Source organism: Synchiropus splendidus, chromosome 13 (genome assembly GCF_027744825.2).
Source record: "Synchiropus splendidus isolate RoL2022-P1 chromosome 13, RoL_Sspl_1.0, whole genome shotgun sequence".
NCBI lineage: Eukaryota > Metazoa > Chordata > Actinopteri > Syngnathiformes > Callionymidae > Synchiropus > Synchiropus splendidus.
The window spans coordinates 16,232,695-16,251,412 of record NC_071346.1 but is presented as its reverse complement, the minus strand read 5'-3'; the positions used below and the strand labels follow the sequence as shown (position 1 = coordinate 16,251,412).

General features: G+C 42.5%; 1 protein-coding gene across 1 annotated transcript; it reads left to right on the top strand.

The window, feature by feature from the left end:
* Positions 1-1,148: 1,148 nt before the first annotated feature.
* LOC128769659 (polypyrimidine tract-binding protein 2-like) lies at positions 1,149-11,552 on the top strand. Its single transcript, XM_053883564.1, has 17 exons — positions 1,149-1,266; positions 1,760-1,781; positions 1,910-1,961; positions 2,724-2,887; positions 2,960-3,031; positions 3,114-3,185; positions 3,271-3,429; positions 3,531-3,641; positions 3,744-3,909; positions 4,301-4,378; positions 4,623-4,735; positions 6,489-6,522; positions 7,769-7,861; positions 7,985-8,101; positions 8,516-8,615; positions 10,529-10,606; positions 10,681-11,552. The coding sequence occupies exons 1-17, from the start codon at positions 1,259-1,261 to the stop codon at positions 10,808-10,810; spliced, it is 1,569 nt and encodes a 522-aa protein (XP_053739539.1). The 5' UTR covers positions 1,149-1,258; the 3' UTR covers positions 10,811-11,552.
* Positions 11,553-18,718: the final 7,166 nt, after the last annotated feature.

Genomic DNA, 18,718 nt, shown 5'->3' with positions numbered 1-18,718 from the left:
GACTAGAACGTCTCAACTTTCCCATCAGTTTACACACGCGTCTGATACAGTTTTGACATCACCTCATAACTGGTTTACGTCTCCATCACGATATTGTCGGGATCATCTCATTCCATTATTGCGTCTTTCCTGCTTCTTTCTGTTCTGTTCTTCTTAAATAAATGTATAAAATTACGTTGGTTTTAATCACATTACTCTGAAGTGTATTATAATCAATCTAAGAGCTTCTGATCAGTAAATAACTTTAAATCAAAAGTAGTGACTTCAGATAAATTAATCATTTCAACTTCAAAAATTCACTGGATTCTCTTTGCTTTGCATCAACTGACTCCCTGCTGGAGTGGTCTGTTGGACTCTGACTTAACCTAGAACCCTGTCTCGATGCGGAAAGATTTTTTTTTCCACGTGCAGCAGTGCTTTGTTTCTTCTCTTATTTAAGTGAATGATGATAATTATACTACATATTTGTCGTCAATATTTTACAACGATAAAAGCATTCTCCTTTTACTCTTCAATAGTTAAATAAAGATGTGTATTTCATATCAATGTGGTCCTCTTCATAATCATAATATGTATCTACTTGAATGTATTCTAGTTTTTTTTGGCTGTAATTGAAGGCCAAATATAAATGAAAAATTTTGCTTACTTTAAAAAAAAAGCAGTGGCTTTTGTTAAATTGCAGGTTATTTAGTAAATATGTACTTTCTTTAAAAAATATGTCTAAATGTTGTTCTAAAGTATTTTTATGATGTTAAAAAATCATGAAAACATGACAGACAAATTTTCATTTTTGTTATTGTTAATTTACTACGGTTAATTAGTTAATTACTTAAAGTGTTCAATAGATCTTAATAGTCTACTGAGAACTATATTTCAGGTGGTGCCCCACATTTCGAGGTGATATTATTTTTTATAATATCCACGTCATAATGATAAAACAATTCACGACAAGAGGATGCAAGACTCTTAATGTTGGGTTAATGTTATGTTTGGTTGCAGGTTTTCTTGCAAAATCTTCAAAGTTAGTTGCAGCCAGAAGTGTTTTACATGTGTTTTGAAACACAAATAGGACGGGTTTTTTTCGTCGAACGCTTCACGAAGGTTGGTTGTTCCTCCGAGGCAGTAGGTGGCAGTAGTTCATAGAATAACGGCATTAGCGTCCCTGACGTCGGGAAGAAAAACGCCCATTTTGCTCGCAGTGGCCGGGCAACGCAGTGTGCAGAAATAGCCGAATTAAGAAGAGACAAAGAACTCGGCAATGGACGGGTAAATGTCTTCACATCTCTATTATGAACCGTCCGTCTGCTCAACGCTGTAAACAGTTAGCAATTAACCAGCCTTTTCCTCGTTTCAGCTTCAGCTAACAGTCGCAAGCCTTGTCATCGGCTAAACCTTGAAGTGCTACACTGTTGTGGTCATGTTTCTATAATTTATTCATTATGTTTTTCGCATCAGAACCTGGACGTATGCTCATCCTGGTATTTTAGCTGTTATTGTGTGGCTACGAGCTCGTTCTATGGCACTGTGGGGGAGCATTATTGGTGTGCAGTAGGTGCAGGCTAACTTCTCACACACGGCACGTTTGATAAATTGCACAAAGTCTAGCTGCCCAATAATTTTCTAGCTACTTTTCTATTGATAGTCTTGATCGCATTGTGACGGTACAAGTGTTATAAAGTCTTCAATGTTGTTTGGGCAACATAACAGTCCACCAAATGCTGTGTGACTCTTAATCCCCTTCTTTATTCTTTGTTTTCAGTGATGTCGCTGTTGGTGTGAAGGTAAGTTTCCTGTTTGTCATCTCAGATATAATTCACTCTTCAAATGTGTGTCCTTTCTTTTTTTCATATTCTGTAAAATGCGCTGCTGAATTGTCTTGTTAGTTTAACTCCTGTTTGTGATTATGTAGAGAGGCTCCGATGAGCTCAACATGTACGGAAGCAGCCCCAGTTCTATTGCTGGTAAGAATAACCCAATGTATTTGAAGTACCTGTTTGTAAAAATGGATTGTTTTCATTGTTGATATCTGACAAAAGATTTGCACTTTTTATGCATATGGTAGAACGACATGCATGATGATAGTATTCTCGATAGAAATACAGTGGTACCTCGGTTTTCGAACGTCCAGGAATTCGAACTACAATTTCGAGATTTTTTTTTGTTTCTGATTTCAAACGAAAATCCAGAATTCGAACGCCCCTGAAGAAAAAAGGCGGAAAAACATGCGTGGACCGATCAGCTGACCCAAGACGTTGTTATTGTGTATAACGCAGCCTCTGCATGCAGACGCGTCCCGTTAGCTACATTTACGGACTGTTTTTTCTTCATATTGAGGTGTACGACCTTTCCTGTCTCCGCTCTGGTCTGGGACAGAGCGTTACTTGGTTTATGACTTTGTCACAGCCAAACTGCACAGAAGCGCACATTCAGAGCTGGACACGCACCGGGCACCTCTTCACTTCTGGAAAGACGTCACTCACTTGGCAACCCGTCCCACATGCAGCAGACACTCTACATTCACTCCTACAAAAGCCTATTTTAAGGCTTGGAACGCATTATTTCTTTTTCCATTAATTGTAATGGGAAAAATCAATTCAGATTTCAAACAAATCGCTTCTCAAACGGCCTTCTGGAACGGATTGTGGTGGAGAACCGATGTACCACTGTAGCAAGAAATGTTTTTTCTCAACTTCAGTTAAATCTTGGATTTTTGTGCATTGAAGCAAATGGCAATGACAGTAAGAAGCAGCGTCTGGATGAATCCCCTCCCTCCAGAGTGCTCCACATCAGAAAACTCCCTAATGAAGTATCAGAGACTGAAGTGATTGCTCTCGGCCTTCCTTTTGGAAAAGTCACCAACATTCTGATGCTGAAGGGAAAAAACCAGGTGAATAAAATATAAACTTCAGAAGTTTCCAATTCATTTTATTAAATGTCTTGTATTTGTCATAAATTCAAGGCGTTTCTGGAGTTGGGCACAGAAGAAGCTGCGATCACAATGGTGAACTATTACACTGCTGTCACACCACAGGTCTGGAATACTCCAATACGTTTTTAGACTTCATTTGTTTGATGTTGCTTATTGTGCTTCATTCACCTGCATATCTTTTCAGGTTAGAAATGCTCCTGTCTATATCCAGTTTTCCAACCACAAGGAGCTTAAAACAGACTCTGCATTGAACCAGGTGACACACACTCATTTCTGAATCAGAGTTTGCTCCTATGATCCTGATGTATGTCCAATGACCATTACTTGTTGATTTAAAATAGAGGGCACAGGCAGTGCTTCAAGCAGTGTCAGCAGTTCAAGATGGAAGCTCTCCATCGTCAGACCCTGGAGTTCTGGATCTTGCGCCTCCCCCGAGCCCAGTTCTGCGAATCATTATTGACAACATGTTTTATCCAGTAACTCTGGATGTTTTACAACAGGTATAACATCATTTGGTCATGATTTTCTTTCCTGTCAAAAAGTAAATGCCATCTTTCTGGTGTATTTATCAGCACTTAATCTGTGTCTGTGTTTTCTATAGATCTTTAGCAAATTTGGAGCTGTGATGAAGATCATAACTTTCACAAAGAACAATCAATTCCAGGCCCTACTGCAGTTCAGTGATCCAGTCAATGCACAGCAAGCTAAACTGGTATGAACGCCACTGAAAAGGACAATATGAAGTGTTTTCTGCTTTCATTTTGTCATTTTTGAGTTTACGATTTGCACATATTGTGTCCCTCTTCTTAATCAGTCTTTAGATGGACAGAACATCTACAATTCCTGCTGTACGCTGCGCATCGATTTTAGTAAACTGGTCAACCTCAATGTCAAGTACAACAACGATAAGAGTAGAGATTACACCAGACCTGACCTCCCAGCTGGAGATGGAGAGTCTTCCAAAGATCATTCTTTGCTAGGTAAGAACCCAGGCATCTATTCTTTATTTTCTAGCTGACTAAGTCTCTATCTATTCTGGGGGTGGTCCATGTTTGTCTTTGACTGACTTCTTATTGATGTGTTCATATCATTGAATATTCATATCAATGTGTGCCTCTACTTGAAAGTATTCTAGTTTTGTGGATGTAATTGAAGGCCAGATATAAATGAAATTTTGCTTGGCTTTTTATAAATGTCAGATTATTCAATTAATATTTACTTCATTTCAAAAATATGTTCTTGAGCAAAAGATAAAAATCTTCATGTTGGGGACAAATTTTCATTTCAGTGCATCCCTACTTTTAACTGTTCCAATTCCAATAACAAGCTCATTTCATGAATGTCATTGTTTGATTTGCTCTGGTCTCTCAGGTACACCAACAGGGGCGCTGGCATCCTATTCCAGCGGAGGAGGTTACTCATCATCTCTCTCACTGTCACAGGGTGGAGGTACTTACTTCAGATGACATTAATGGTTATTCTTGGTTTTTGTCTTTATCCTGTGTCTGTACCAGACATACATGAAGTGCACAACATAGAAAACTGTTTCAGTCACTAATGCCTTGCCTCAAAATGAATAAAGTCAGTGTTCCCACAGCAGCATATTTTGTTAACCCATCAGAGAATCATGAATTGTATGTATATACAGTATTGTTATTGTATTTTTTTGACTAGTTGTATCATTTCCTCTCAGGAGCCATCAGTCCTCTCAGTGCCGCTGCTGCTGCTGCAGCCGCCGCTGGTCGTGTTGCTCTGTCTGGATCTGGAGTGTCAGGCGTTCTCTTGGCTTCCAACCTGAATGATGAGGTACACTGATAATGTGATATACTTGAATTTGAGCAGCACCCGCTGTGATGCTTATCTTTTTTAATTAGGCATGGTGCCACATTTATGTGTGTAAATTATAGCAATGCGTAGCTTCAGGCAAAAACGTAATAGATTCTGATTCATATAGAGTAATTTGTAACCTAAAGTCGACAGTCCAGTCAAAAATCTCTGTATGTTTCTATATGAAATCCTTCCGTTCATGAATATTTTTTATTGTGAGCAAAGAACTTCCCCCTAGTACTCTGCTTATAAACAGCAATGTTTAGATAATATCTGTTTCGGAGACTGTTTCTGTTTATTGTTCTAATGGTTCCTCTCCTTCTCTCTCTGAGTCTTCTCTGCTTCTCCTCTTTATTGTCTGGTTTTATGAGCGGCATGAGGGGTTGGTTTCTTTCTCCTGTCTTCCCTTTTGAGAAGTCTGTAACAGCAGTGTCCTCCCAAACAATCCAGAGCGCCACTTAGTTGTAAATCATGAATACATGTTTCTACAATTTAGGACAGCGACCGACAAAATTTTGTTGCCTGCGATTTATTATGCTTGATTCTTTGGCTCAATTATGATGCTATATATGTATACTGGGAATGTGCGATAACACATTATACCGCCAAAAACAATTTCCATGATGAGAATTCTGCATGTCACGATAAATTTGATAAACACACGACACACCTGCATACATGACATTATCGTGGTGATAATAATTGAATATTCGACTGACATTCGCTCCGGTGTTGGCGGCGCCGTGCACACGCTCTCACAGGTGGCGCCAATGCTACCACCCGGCATCTGTTAGGGACCATCAACAATTTCTAAAACAGTCAAAGTATTATTGAAATCTTCAATAAGGCAATGAAAAACAAGCATTTTAGGAGAGAGAATTGTGCAATGTTTTTTCATCACACTAAACAAAGGTTTATTTTGAGGATACAGTTTGACTAAAGGATAATTTATCCACATTAATCTAACATTTCTTCAATAGCGTCTTATTATTAGCATCTTATTATATTCATTACTGAACTAAAACTGCGTTCACAAGTAAAATCGCATTTTAGCTCACATTTTGGTCCTGAAACACAAGAGTGGTTTTGGCTTTTCTGGATAAAATCCACCAGAAAGACAAGAGGATGGTAGTGATGGTGTGTCTCATGATTTGTAGGGCTCTTGTCCATCCTTTCAGTTCAGCCATATTCCCCATCCATTATTTATTTGTTCAGCTTCTGCTCAATTAATTTCTTATCCTTAAGTCATCATTTAATACCTTCATCACAGGGATGTGCCTGGGAGTGTTTGTGAGTTTGCTGGGAACCAAACCAGCATCATTCAGACTCCGTTGATGTTCCACTGATGCTGTTACTGACCTCTGCTTTGGTTTTTTGTCCTCCTCTTCCCCCTCCCTGCCTCTTTCCCTTCCTGTGCTCCCTTCACTCATGTTCTTTTTTGTTGTTTCGTTCTTATTATTTTTTTTTTTTTCAATTTGCCTTTCATGACCCCTTATCCAATGCCATCTTCCTTTTCCCCCCTTCACTTTCCCAAATTCTGTCTGACCCCATGTTGGCTTCATTTGGAACCTCTTCCTTAAAAATCCCCCCCTTCTTTGCTCATCATCGTGGAAACCATCACCTCCCCCCTCGTCCAACGCTGGACGGTCTGATCTCTACCTCCGTCTCTCCTCTTCCTACTCCTCTGCTCCTCCTCTTCCTGTCCTCTGCTCTGCGGTCTCTCTCTGTAAAGATGGTCACGCCTCAAAGTCTCTTTACCCTCTTCGGTATGTTCAACCTCTTCTATGCTCTCTGTATATCTTTCTCTGATGATCAGTTATAACCCACACCTCTGATGGTGGGGCGCTCTGCTCTTCTGTATCTTTCTGCTGCCTCTCTCGTGCTGTATTGTAATTCGCCTACAGTAGGACTACAGTGAGTCTGAGAGTGGTTGATCAGCTCATTTATGATGGATGAAAATGTTCGCCAGGTGATAATAAAATGTTTCTCACTTTTGCAAACATAATTGCATTGTATTTTATGTACTAAATTTGTTTGAGAGGATTTTAAACTTCCAAATTTTTGCTATTATAAAGAGGTTTTGCCATTTCAACAAGGAGTGTCCCTCACTTCTCCAGTTGAGTATTTCAAATGAAGTGTTTCTGATGTGAGCCAGGGAGTGCCTTGTTAGAAATGTCCTCTGGTTGCTACCCTTAAATGCATTAAATACAGATAATATAAAGCAGCTTTTATTGAGAAGCAGTCAAGGGTTTGCACTGGAGATCACATGGTTGAGCCCAATATATTCTTTGCTGGCGTTTCATCCTCAAGAAGGGTGAACCTGGGGATTCCAATTTTTATAGCGACTGGCTGTTTCCATCATGACTAAACGAGCTGATCATGAAGATTCAGGTTAATTGGGATTTCCCTGGGACCTGTGTTGCATTTTGGCCAGTTATTTGCTGCTTCACCAGCAGATGGCGTACACTCCTCGCGCCCAAATAAACGGGCTATAGCGAGCAAGTATTTTGGCAAAGCTGCAACACTGTGGTCACGGTGGGATCCGACGCTGACTCTAGAAAATTAAAGCTGTCTCTCTTCTTGTCTTCTTCACGAAACCTAGTGACGTCACAGTTTAATATGTTTACAAACTGAATGAGTTCAGGATGAAATGTGTAGCTGAAACTAAACAATTAACCAGCTGATAAGTCGATGTACTGTCTGATAACATCCCTCTTCATGCAGCATGTTCACCCCAATGATAGTGTTTTGGTGCTGGATCGCAGGCTCCTGTTTATTCTGAAAGTTAAAATGAGATTTTTTTTTTTTTTTAAATGTAGTGGGAATGAAATGGCAAGTGTCCGTCTCTTCTTTTCATTTGTCTTTCTCGCACTAACTTGATTCCTTCGATCCTTTATCCTCTTTTGTCTGTGGGCTCCACCTCTCTTGCTCTGCCTGTGCTCTTACTGTCCACCTCCCTGCTCTACCTCGCTCTCCCTGTCTGTCTCTCTCTCTGTCTCTCCATATCTGTAGGGGTGTATGGGGATGTCCAGAGGGTGAAAATTCTCTACAACAAAAAAGACAGCGCCCTTATCCAGCTGTCAGACGGCAACCAGGCGCAGCTGGGTGAGTTTTTGTGCTTCACAGTGAGTTCACAGGAAGTTCACAGGACTTCCTTTGATGGAGGAAGTTTGAAAGAATGGTACAGATTGATCTGTTTTTTGTGTCGCTTCCTGTCATCTACCGCAGCAATGAGTCACCTGAATGGTCAGAAGGTTTTCGGTAAAGTCATGAGAGTGACGCTGTCGAAACATCAAACTGTGGCTCTGCCCAGGGAAGGACTGGACGATCAGCTGCTGACTAAAGGTAGAGCTCAACCTCCACCTCACTGGAGTCTGTGTCCTCTCGTGTCAAAACTGCCAACACTTGCACAACATCTACATTTCTATTCCCAACTAATGTTTAGTATTGAGCTGCAATGGCTGAGACCTGGGACAACATATACTCAAAACCACAAACCGTGCTTATAATGTAAAACAAGAGTGTGGTTTAGTTATTCGTCATGAACTTCCTCCAGTCAACATTGGCCATTGTTTTTATCTCATGGCCTTATAGAAGGTCAGCCTCCTCATTAATTTTCATTGACCTTTCACCGGGTGTAAAACCATAGAAGGTCATTGTGTAAAAAGTCTGCTGTCGAAACAGCGTTTTATCCAACACATTTCCTCCATCTGTTCCATTTTATTTTTCAACATGCTGACCTTTTTTGTGTCTGATCAGACTTCTCTGGCTCACCGCTTCACCGCTTCAAAAAACCGGGATCGAAAAACTTCCAGAACATCTTTCCCCCCTCTGCGACACTTCACCTCTCCAATATCAGGTAATGCACATGACCTTTTGTCTCCCCTCCCAGAGGCAGGTCCAGGGGTGTTTCAGCATGTGCCTAAATCAAGAAGGGAAGAAGTTCCATCTTAGCAGAATCATTTGTCAGGAATAAACTTGAAAATACTCATGTTGGCTGCAGGCGTGTGCAAAGTTTCCAATTTGGAATTTCCATTCATTCAGTTGGAAGATTTAGAATTTGAGCTGAAGTGGCTCGGCAGGACCTTGAACTGGAATTAAAGGAAGTGGAGTCAAACTCATTGCATTTCAGAGAAATCCCTCACAGCCGTGTAAGAACAAGCATTTGTCACATTTCGTGAAAGATTTTTGCTTGAAATACTCTTAAGAATGCCAAACTTGAACAAAGATTCCCTCCATTTTTAACACAAAAGAAGCAAAATATTCTGGGAAATGATGTAGTTTTCCACATTTTTTTGAAAGTCGTAATATAAGGCATCATTTTAAATTGTGTGTGTGTTGCAGTTGATGCTCTTCTTTTTAATTGTCGCTGAAAAGCGTTTGCTGTTATTCAAATACAGCGTGTGCATGAAGATCATAGTTGTAATATTTGTGTTCGTGCTTGTATGGAGTGCACTATCAAGAATGCACGGTTTCCGCTACATATGAACTAGCGGGGCGAGTCGCCACACAATCAGAAACACAATCTCTTTTAAAGATGAAATCTCTCATGATCAGACGCATTAAAACGAAGTGGAAACATTGAAACAAATGCACATTTTTTGGGCGGGGGTGCGGTGCACATGCGACTGTTGTGACAGTACAGTAGTGTGTGTTCTCAGCACTAGAGCTGCAACTAATGAGGCTTTTGATAGTCGACTAGTCACTGACTACCTTAGCGACTAGGCTGCACATGTGTGACGGTTGTTGGTGCGTGACAGAAGCGTGTCAAAATTGTGTATGTAACTTTTGTGCTTGATGGGAATATTGTGAAACGTTTCCCTGCTTTGGATGTTTTTGGGTCGCAACAGTCTTGGAGCATCCGCCATTTCTCCATGTTACGCTCATTTGCACACACACACACACGCACACACGAGCGATGATGCCATGACTCAACTCTTGAAACCTAATTTAATACTTTATTGTCGACTCGTCGTCACAGCCCTACAATGTTCCCAGTGCTCCATGGAGCAGCTGTGGCTGGGTGTGGACACTGGAGCGATTGTGGAAACGCCAGCTGTGATCACACGCTGGTGAAAACGGTGCATTGAGCCTTTTTATGTAAATTAAACACCTGTAATTTCTCGGTCTGATGTGAGAAGACTCAATATCCTGAATCACGTTTGCCCTTAAAACAACCATGAATGAAATGAAACTAGCGTTGTTTACAGTACAGTGACACAGACACCAAGTAGATTTTAAGAAATAGGAACGATATAACAGCAATCTTCCATCAATAAAAGGAAATTAAATTAATTTAAAAAATGCAAATTAAATGAATATGACAATGTAACGTAGTCCAACACTCTCCACTCAGACGGTCAGGTGGCAGGAACTGACGTAATGCCGTGTCGGAACCGATTAGCTTGGTGGCTAATGCTACGAACAGACTCCGCGACCCCCGGCGAAAGTTGCCAATAATACCAGCGACCTGTCTTGTAGGTTACTTCGATATATTTGTTTTCAGTCAGTCTATGAGAGCTATAACACTGCTACCTCTGGTGGTCATGGGAGGAGAGGCGTATCCAACTTGGCGACACAAAGACAGGAGCTGGGATCTAACAGGCCGCCTCAGGTCGACCCACTATTTGGTCTGTGCATAATCCTTCCACCCTGTGTGTCATTGAGTTTGCCAAACCTGTTCACCATGGTGCCCACTGTCCCACCAAACGTGGACCACAGCTCTGTTTGTGGTGTTTTCTGGCCCTCAACATCCATGTGTTGCTGCTGCAGGGAAGTCATCGGAGAGGAAGACCTGCGCACACTCTTCTCCAACAGTGGGGGAACTGTCAAGGCCTTCAAATTTTTCCAGTACGTTCTGCAGCTCTACGTAGCTTCCAGGTTCTCCTTGGAATTTGTCTAATGTCTGGGCTGTGTCTGAGCAGAGACCGCAGGATGGCTCTGATCCAGATGTCATCTGTGGAGGAAGCCATCCAGGCACTGATGGAGCTCCACAACTACGACATGGGAGGAAACCACCACCTGAAAGTTTCCTTCTCCAAGTCCACCATCTAACCATGGCTGACCAGACATGGCATCACATACTCCAGCGAGACTTCAAGCAACAATAAATCCAGGAAGAACAACACTGATGAATTTGTTTAGTTTGTGTCCACCTCACTCATGGCGAGGTTGGAGAAGTAAAAGACACAGTAGATCTTCTCTCTGCCACATCTTTTTGGGTACAATCACTTTAGTTGTTTTTTACAAAGTGCCAAGAAAAGCTGAAGTCGAGTTTTTTTTTTTTTGTTTTTTTTTTAAAAATGTATCTGCTGATAATGTCGCAGATGTTCTTCATGGTAGAATGTAAGGTGTTGAGAGCTGTGACCCACGGTGAGGAAGCCAGTGTAGAAGGTTTTCACATGTGATTCTGGTCTTGACCTCCGACTTCCTCTGAGATGGGAGGGACCAAAGTGTGCATGTGCCTTTAGTTTGAGTGGTTTGTGTCCGAGCTTCTTGCAAATCTGCAGAGAAGTTAGTCATTTGTTTCTCAGTCCTATTTGTTGTTGTTTTTTTTTTTACAGCTTCTTACTTGTGGCTGAGAAATGATTTTTGGATTGCTTCATTTCTTTCTTGTTCTTCTCAAATATTCCAGTGTTTCTTACTGGAGTCACTTTTGTGACTACAATGACTGATTTAGCACAAATGAAATCTCTTTTTTACCAATGAGCCAAAGTAAGAGTGTGTTTGTGTATGTTCATAGATCGTTTCTCTGGATGTCATCTCCCAATAAACTTGCTCTCCTCTGTTCAGCCGTCCTCAATTTGCGCTGTCTTTGTGGATCTGGAGAGACCCGGAGAGTTGTGTGAGGGAAACTCTGTAGAACTGAAGCAAGACCTGCGATGATGTACGCACATCATCGCAGGTCTTGCTTCAGAGAATTCAAACATTCAAGACAGTTGCTCTGACACAGACAGGAAGCAGAGTTGATCCAGTTCACGGATGTGATGGAAGACGATGTGCAGAGCTGTGAACGGAGTCGATCTGCTTGGTACGTGACTCGATTTGCTGATGGCAAAAGCCAAAAAAATGAATAAACGTCTGTGACATGGTTGTTACAACATGCTCCCAGCAGGGGGCGCCCTTTAACAGGATATCGTATGCTGAATCGCATTTACCGCGTATTCATAAAGACCCAATAAAAACGTATGGAAAAACATTGAAGAAACATTTTTGATACTATACTTCGACCTTGAAAACTTAACAACTTTAAGTCACCGAGAATATTTGTGTACTGACTGGCGCTACTAACTACGTTTTCTTTTTTTGTTTTATGACACTTATAAACGCTTCCCATAAAATGACTTCTATTTATTTATTATTTTTTTATTTATATTTATTATTCATTGAGCCTCGCGAACACTTGGCTGTAGCGCAACGGGTTTGTGACGTCACTAACGGCGTGGACTACAACATCCATTATTTGACACCAAGTATTATGATTTAGAAATGTGAGCTGAGAAAACGAGTTTCCTCCTCCTCCTTGTCTGTTGGATGTTTAGAATCACTTCCTATGAATGAGAACTGCGCTGTCTCGTGTCCAACTGTCTGGCAGACGGTATGAAATATTGATGATATTTCAGTCAATGCTGTGGATCTATTAATCACACACTCAGCTGAGGACCTCAGGAACATCAGGAATCAAATGGGATCATTTGAGTCCTGATGTTTGTTGTCTCTGTTCCTATGTATCATCAAATAAGGAGTCCATTTGAAGTTGACAGTCATGGGGTCACATACTCTTTTTGTCAGACCACATAAGTTCAAGCCTCAGCTTGAGGGTTGACACTTCAAAATAACCTTTATAATTGTCTTTAAGTTCTGGTGAATGTTGGCCATGTGTTTTGGATGGTGAGGTTTAGTGTGGGAGTCTGGAGAAAGGGTTATGGCAAGAGTGTCCTCACAAAATAGGACTACAAATGTGTGTGTGTGTGTGTGTGTGTTGGGGTCGAGTTTCCAAGTGAGATTGTATCCAGGGTGAGATGATCAGACAACTGTTGCCTGGTGCAGATGGTGGATGGAGCCACTGGTGTAACAGGAAGATGAGGGCAGCGTCGGGGGGCTGCAGCCTGCAGGAGCCTCCACTCACCTGCTCGCTCATGTGCTCACTCCTTTATGTTCACGTGTGAGAGTGGATTGTAGCCACCACAGTGGCCCTGGGACGCTGGGATGGGCTGAACAAAAGAGAGAGAACTAACAGTGTGTCACTGATGAAAATCTTAAATGAGAAGCAGTCACCAATGGCACGACAAGGAAACAGCCACCTTGTCTGGAAACTCTTTCCTTTCCTGTCCATTGTGTTTTGTAATTTGTGGCTCTATTTTTGTGGTTGTCTGACTAACTTGTTTATCTTACCTGTGCACCTATGTAGAGTTGTTCTGGTAATATGTGCTGGTAGAATTTTATCATGTTTTCTTTCTAGGTTTTTGAAATGTATTCCCATAGTTTTATTGTTCATCTGGTGGTGCGTTGTAAAGAGAATTATTTCATTTATTATTTTATATTTTAATATAAAACACATGTATGATTATGTCTTTTTGGGTGTTTATTTTAGACAACACACAAAATAGAATTCCAAAACACAACTTCAACAACAGTTGTTTGTAGTTTGGTTCTCACACGCTCGCTAGCAGTGGCCAGTAAAACCTGATCCAAACATCCCACAGTTCTGGAGGTTTTCTCAACTGTCTGGAAATAGAACCTCCCGCCCATGACTGAGTGCAAATGTCGTACCTGTGGTGCTTCACATTTCCCTGCCTCACAGTTCTACATCCTGCGACTTGAGCCAGGGAGGGTTGTTGGAGCTGCAGCAGGTCTGAGCAGCTTTGAATATCTGGCAAAGAAGAACCTATGAAGGGATTCGCATGGACTTGGATGACTGCTTGCCTCCGCTCCAGAGAGAGAACGAAAGAAAGGGACACTGTATGTGCTCCATGCTGCGAGGTCAACAGCAGGACAAGCTTACAGCACCCTGTTGCTCTACACTGATCTCACTGCGCATATTTGAGTCTCATTCCTTCCCATCACCTCCACATGAATAAGGACCAGAGGACGGAGTGTCCTTCTATGGGGACACAGGGTCTCAGGAGCTTTTGAGGAATGGAGTGTGTTTCCATCCAGTCAGCACAGCTGGTTGCCTCTCACAACCTTGTCACCAAGGGCCGCTAATGAGGTACGAGTCAATGACGGTGCTTTATGAGTAGGATCAGTATCAGAAGCCACCAGATGGCGCTCTCTACTTTATTTGAATAAGTATTTTAATGCCGGGCTATGAGGCTTCATGAAACAGTGTCCTCATTTTAGAAACTCTCTGCTCTAAACTCTTAAGGTTTTAGCAACCACTTCAATGAAACATCATACTATTTTTAAACCAACATCTAGTGCACTGAAAATGAGGACATGAGGTTTCACGATGCCTCATCAGCCCATCACTACATCATTCTTTAACTCATGTTAAAGAATGATGTTTAGAAGGCAAATGCAGATGGTACTTGTGGATGAAACTGTGCAACTATGAGTCATAGAGTGACGACAGGAGTCGTGACATACCATGAGGTTGACATAGAATTGGTCAGTCAAAAGTGAGTCATTTAATGTTCAGTCTTCTGTTGCATAGATCCATAGTTACATTAGGTTGTAACTATGGATTGAAGAGTGAAATAATAAATTACAAAGTAGACCATGACATTTGATATTTCATTTCATATTAACATCATATATGAGGAAAAAATGAGGAGCGACATTGCTAGGCCTCTTCTGCATGGCAAGCACAAACAAGAACACACAGATCATGTGACCAAAACAGACTCCAACTGTGTAAGTGAACTTCACAGTGTAAAATTGCCAAATGTGAGGAACTGACGGCAAATATTCCATCTGAAAAATGATGAAATTTTAGATCAGTCATTGATTTACTTGACTCATCTCGTGACTGATCTACGGTTGACCTTTTGCTTCATGGGACATAAAGGTCAAGAGGTGACCTTATGCACCGCAGCTCCCTGTGCACGGGATTCAACTTGGTGTGATGTGGCTGTACAGTTGTTGTACTTCAGAGGTAAAAATGAACAGGCGCAGACCTGTGCAGGTGTAAAAAAAATCCTGAAAAAGAAAGAAGGGTTTATTCAGAGTAACTAAAAACACATAAAAATCTGCCTCTTCTTCTGTGTGTGCTGCCTGACTTTCCTCCTTCGCACCTTGTCTTTTAATAACTTGCGGACGGCAGGTGGAGCGCACATGCTAATTTAATTTCTCCTGAGACCAGTTTTGACCTCCTTGACTTTCACCAGTGCATGCTGGGATTGGCTCGTGTGCAGAGAAGGGAAGAAAGAGTTTTGCTCAGGCAGATGTGGAACCTTTAACCTCTGGATCGACCAATAGCATGCAGTCTCCCCCGATGAGCTCAGAGCCTCACCCATGGCTTGTGTGTGCGTGTTTTCAGTCATGCAAATGACAGATCTGCAGTTGATCCTCCCCTTCCCCCTTCAGTCAGTCCAGGTCCTCCTCACACGTCTCCCGGATGAGGAGGGAGAGGGGGCAGGGCCGAGGCCTCGGCTCCAAGCAGGGTAGGAATAAGAGGAGACAAACACACACACGCGGCGCAACATGTCACCATGTGACTCACCTCTGCTTTCACGCGAAGATGGACGAGACTGAACCTGCACTCGACTTCCGTCATCTTCGGGAATCAATATGCTGCCATCAATAAAACATCAACCGTGGACAAGGACACACACACACACGCACACACACACACACAGCAGGTGGAAAAACTATGTAGTTTTTTTTCTCTGCCTTTGACGTCTCTCGTGCTCCCTGGTCACACCTTTCCTCTTCAGGGCCTCCTTCATCTCATCCATGAATCCCATTGGTCGCCTTCCTCTTCTCCTCTAACCTGCTACTTCCATTACTAACATTCCTTATCCAACGCGTTCCCTGTCTTGTTCTGAGGAGCAACATTCACAGGACAGTAGGGAAACATGCCTTCACCCAACTGAAGCTGTTGGACTTCTCATGTCTTTTTCTGACCGAGCCACAGCATCACTAGCTCTCAAAGTCCTGCTAGTTTCTAGAGTGCTGCTGCTCCTCCCGCCTGCAAACAAAACACTTCATCACATCATAAGACCTTTCCAGTATCCAGCTGCTTTGGAATTCAGAGACACTGTTCCCACCGTGGACACTCTTCGCAGGGTCTATTTCTGCTGACAGTGCATCACTCATGAGAGGAAACCAGAGAATTTAAGACGCTTTAAAACCGAATTAATGTAAGATTAAGCCAATGCTACATTTTCAAATGAAACATTTTCTCAGTCTGTCAGAGAAGTTGAACACGCCCACTTCACCTCACCAGGTATCTGGAGGAGCCGTCCTGCCATCATGCCTGAACCACCTCAGCTGACTCTATTGACGTCCTCTCCAGCCTGAAAGACAGTCGAGCCACCCGCTGAGAACTTGGTGTCCTTTCAGTTGGCGCCCAAAGCATGCGACTGTAGGTGCAGACCGACCAGTGACACCAGTGGTGAGACTGAGAGTCATGGTCTCCGACTTAGGGGATCTAAACATCATCTCAGCCATGTTACATTCAAACCATTCAGTGAAAGTCAAAAGTCCAGGCTGTGGTTAGATCATGAGGTCCCCAAAACAAGGACCCTCCCCAGACTGGCACCGCTGGGAAATCCTGAACGGAACAGAACCAGTCTAAACCTTAGAGAACACCTGTCATTTCATAACCAGTTGGACTCCATTTATGCTCCCTTTACGTATGAAATTGTTCCTGTCATTCTCAAATGGCTGATCACATACTTCCATTTGTTATTCACGTTGGTACTGCTGTATATTTCCACTATCCGTATCCAGTGGTACTGCGCACAGACAGAAGGCTCAGTACGTATCCAGATCCATATGTTAGGTTGAGCATAACTGGGCCTTTAGCAGGTTTTGTACTGCTCCAGACAGCTCCTCCTAAAGGTTTCCTCTAAGACCAGAAAACACATATGAACTCAGCAATGTCACTCTGAGTCCAGATGAAGTATCCAACCAATGTGTCTACATGAGGGTGGATCCATGTTGATCCATTTTGTACAGCGACTATTTTCAAGCCAGACTTTTGGAGCCAATGTTTTGGCATGATGAGGCTTCATGAAACAGTGTCCTCATTTTCAGTGCTCAGCAGATGTTGGTTTAAAAATGATCTGAGATTAAATTGAAGCGGGTATTAAAATCCAAATATTTCTCTACAGGAATAGGCAGTGGTTACTGATGGTGTATGTATGTTTTACAGCAGAGTGCCATCTATTGGGCTCTGAAAATGAAGACACTGTTTCATGAAGCCTCCACATGACAGGTGATTATTCCAACAGAGAGGAGCGCCACCCCATGGCTTAACCCCACTCCATCTGTTTTTTACGCCCATTCAAAGCCCAAGGTGTCATCAGTATCACTCTGGGACGCAAAAGTCCACTTAAAAATAGTCTCAGTTTTAGAATTGAGGCTGCGTTGATGCAACCAAATCTTCATGCTTTTTACTATTTTGTGCCTCACTGTTTTGATACATCTCTATAATAGTAGCATCCGACTTACCACCGGGATGGGTTCTGACCAACCGTCGTAAGTACATGGTCGTAAGTGGAATGCCATTCAAAATAGCCGATGCGAGGGTTGTAGGTGCTACTGTAGTGGTAGATCACTGTGTGAGAGTGAGATGCTGGGATACTGTGCTGCTGTAACTGTTGCTGGGCTGCTACGTGCTGCGGTGCCAGACATTGAATAAAAAAATAAATAAGCATCTGCTGGCTGTGGTCGTATGTGCGGGTGGACGTAAGTTGAGCAGGTCATAAGTCGGATGTTACTAGGACTAAATCTGTGTTCCAAGGCATCCATTAAAGGAGGCATCTCACAGGGTTAACAGAGTATATCAAAGGCAGAGTGAGGCCTATAAGGATAACGCTGTCAAAAGCAAAACAGTGTAACTAAAGAGTGTCTTCTATCCAGTGTAGCTCAAACGCACCCCATGGAGTCACTTGACATAAGCACATTGTATTAATGAGATCATCCCCACCCTCATCTGTCCATCCGCCCCCCAGCCTCCCGTCCATCTGTCTGTCTGTCTGCCGGTCCATTCATCACACCTTCCCCCATCAGCCAATCGATCGCTGATGTCAGGATGAGGTAAGTGATGAGTTCAGAGTCGTAAAGCCGCGTGATAGGCTGACACGCTGCCTTCAGCCACCGCCGCTGCTGCCACTGGAAATGGATGGAGAGCAGAAATTCTGGCTCATATTTCACTTCGCTCTCTCGCTCTCTCTCACACAGACACACACACACACACACGCTCTCACGCACACACACAGATCCAGTGAGGATCTGGTGTCTCCTGTCATCGAAATGGATTTTCCCCCCGCCAGACCACCACAGGAGGATTCATATTTCCAATGATTTAGATCAGGAGATGAACTGGATGGGATGAAATGAGATCGGACCTGGAAATAAGTGAGATATTAATCAAATTAATCTATTTAAGATGCAGTTAGAGAAACATCCGTAACACATCTCTGGACAGGAGGTGCTAGGGACCACCGTCACAGATGAAGGTCGTCGGTGTCAAACTGGACCCCAAAAATTCCTGCCGCGGTCTTCACCTTAGCTGAAAGTCAGACAACAAACAGAATGGAGCACAGCAGCTGATGTATGTCTATTTCACCACAGCCCTCAAAATGAAAGATCCATACAACCTTCAGCGCATGGCCCTGGAAAAGTTACCACCAGAGACGCCAATCCACGGGAAAACAGTACATGTGTCTGGGAAGACACGAGGACTGAAACTGAACTGAACAGTCATTGCCAAACCAAAATAAAATCAAGGTCTCCACCATTTTCTTTTAGCAGTGACCGCTCTCTCTCTCACCAGCTGCATGTTTACTATTT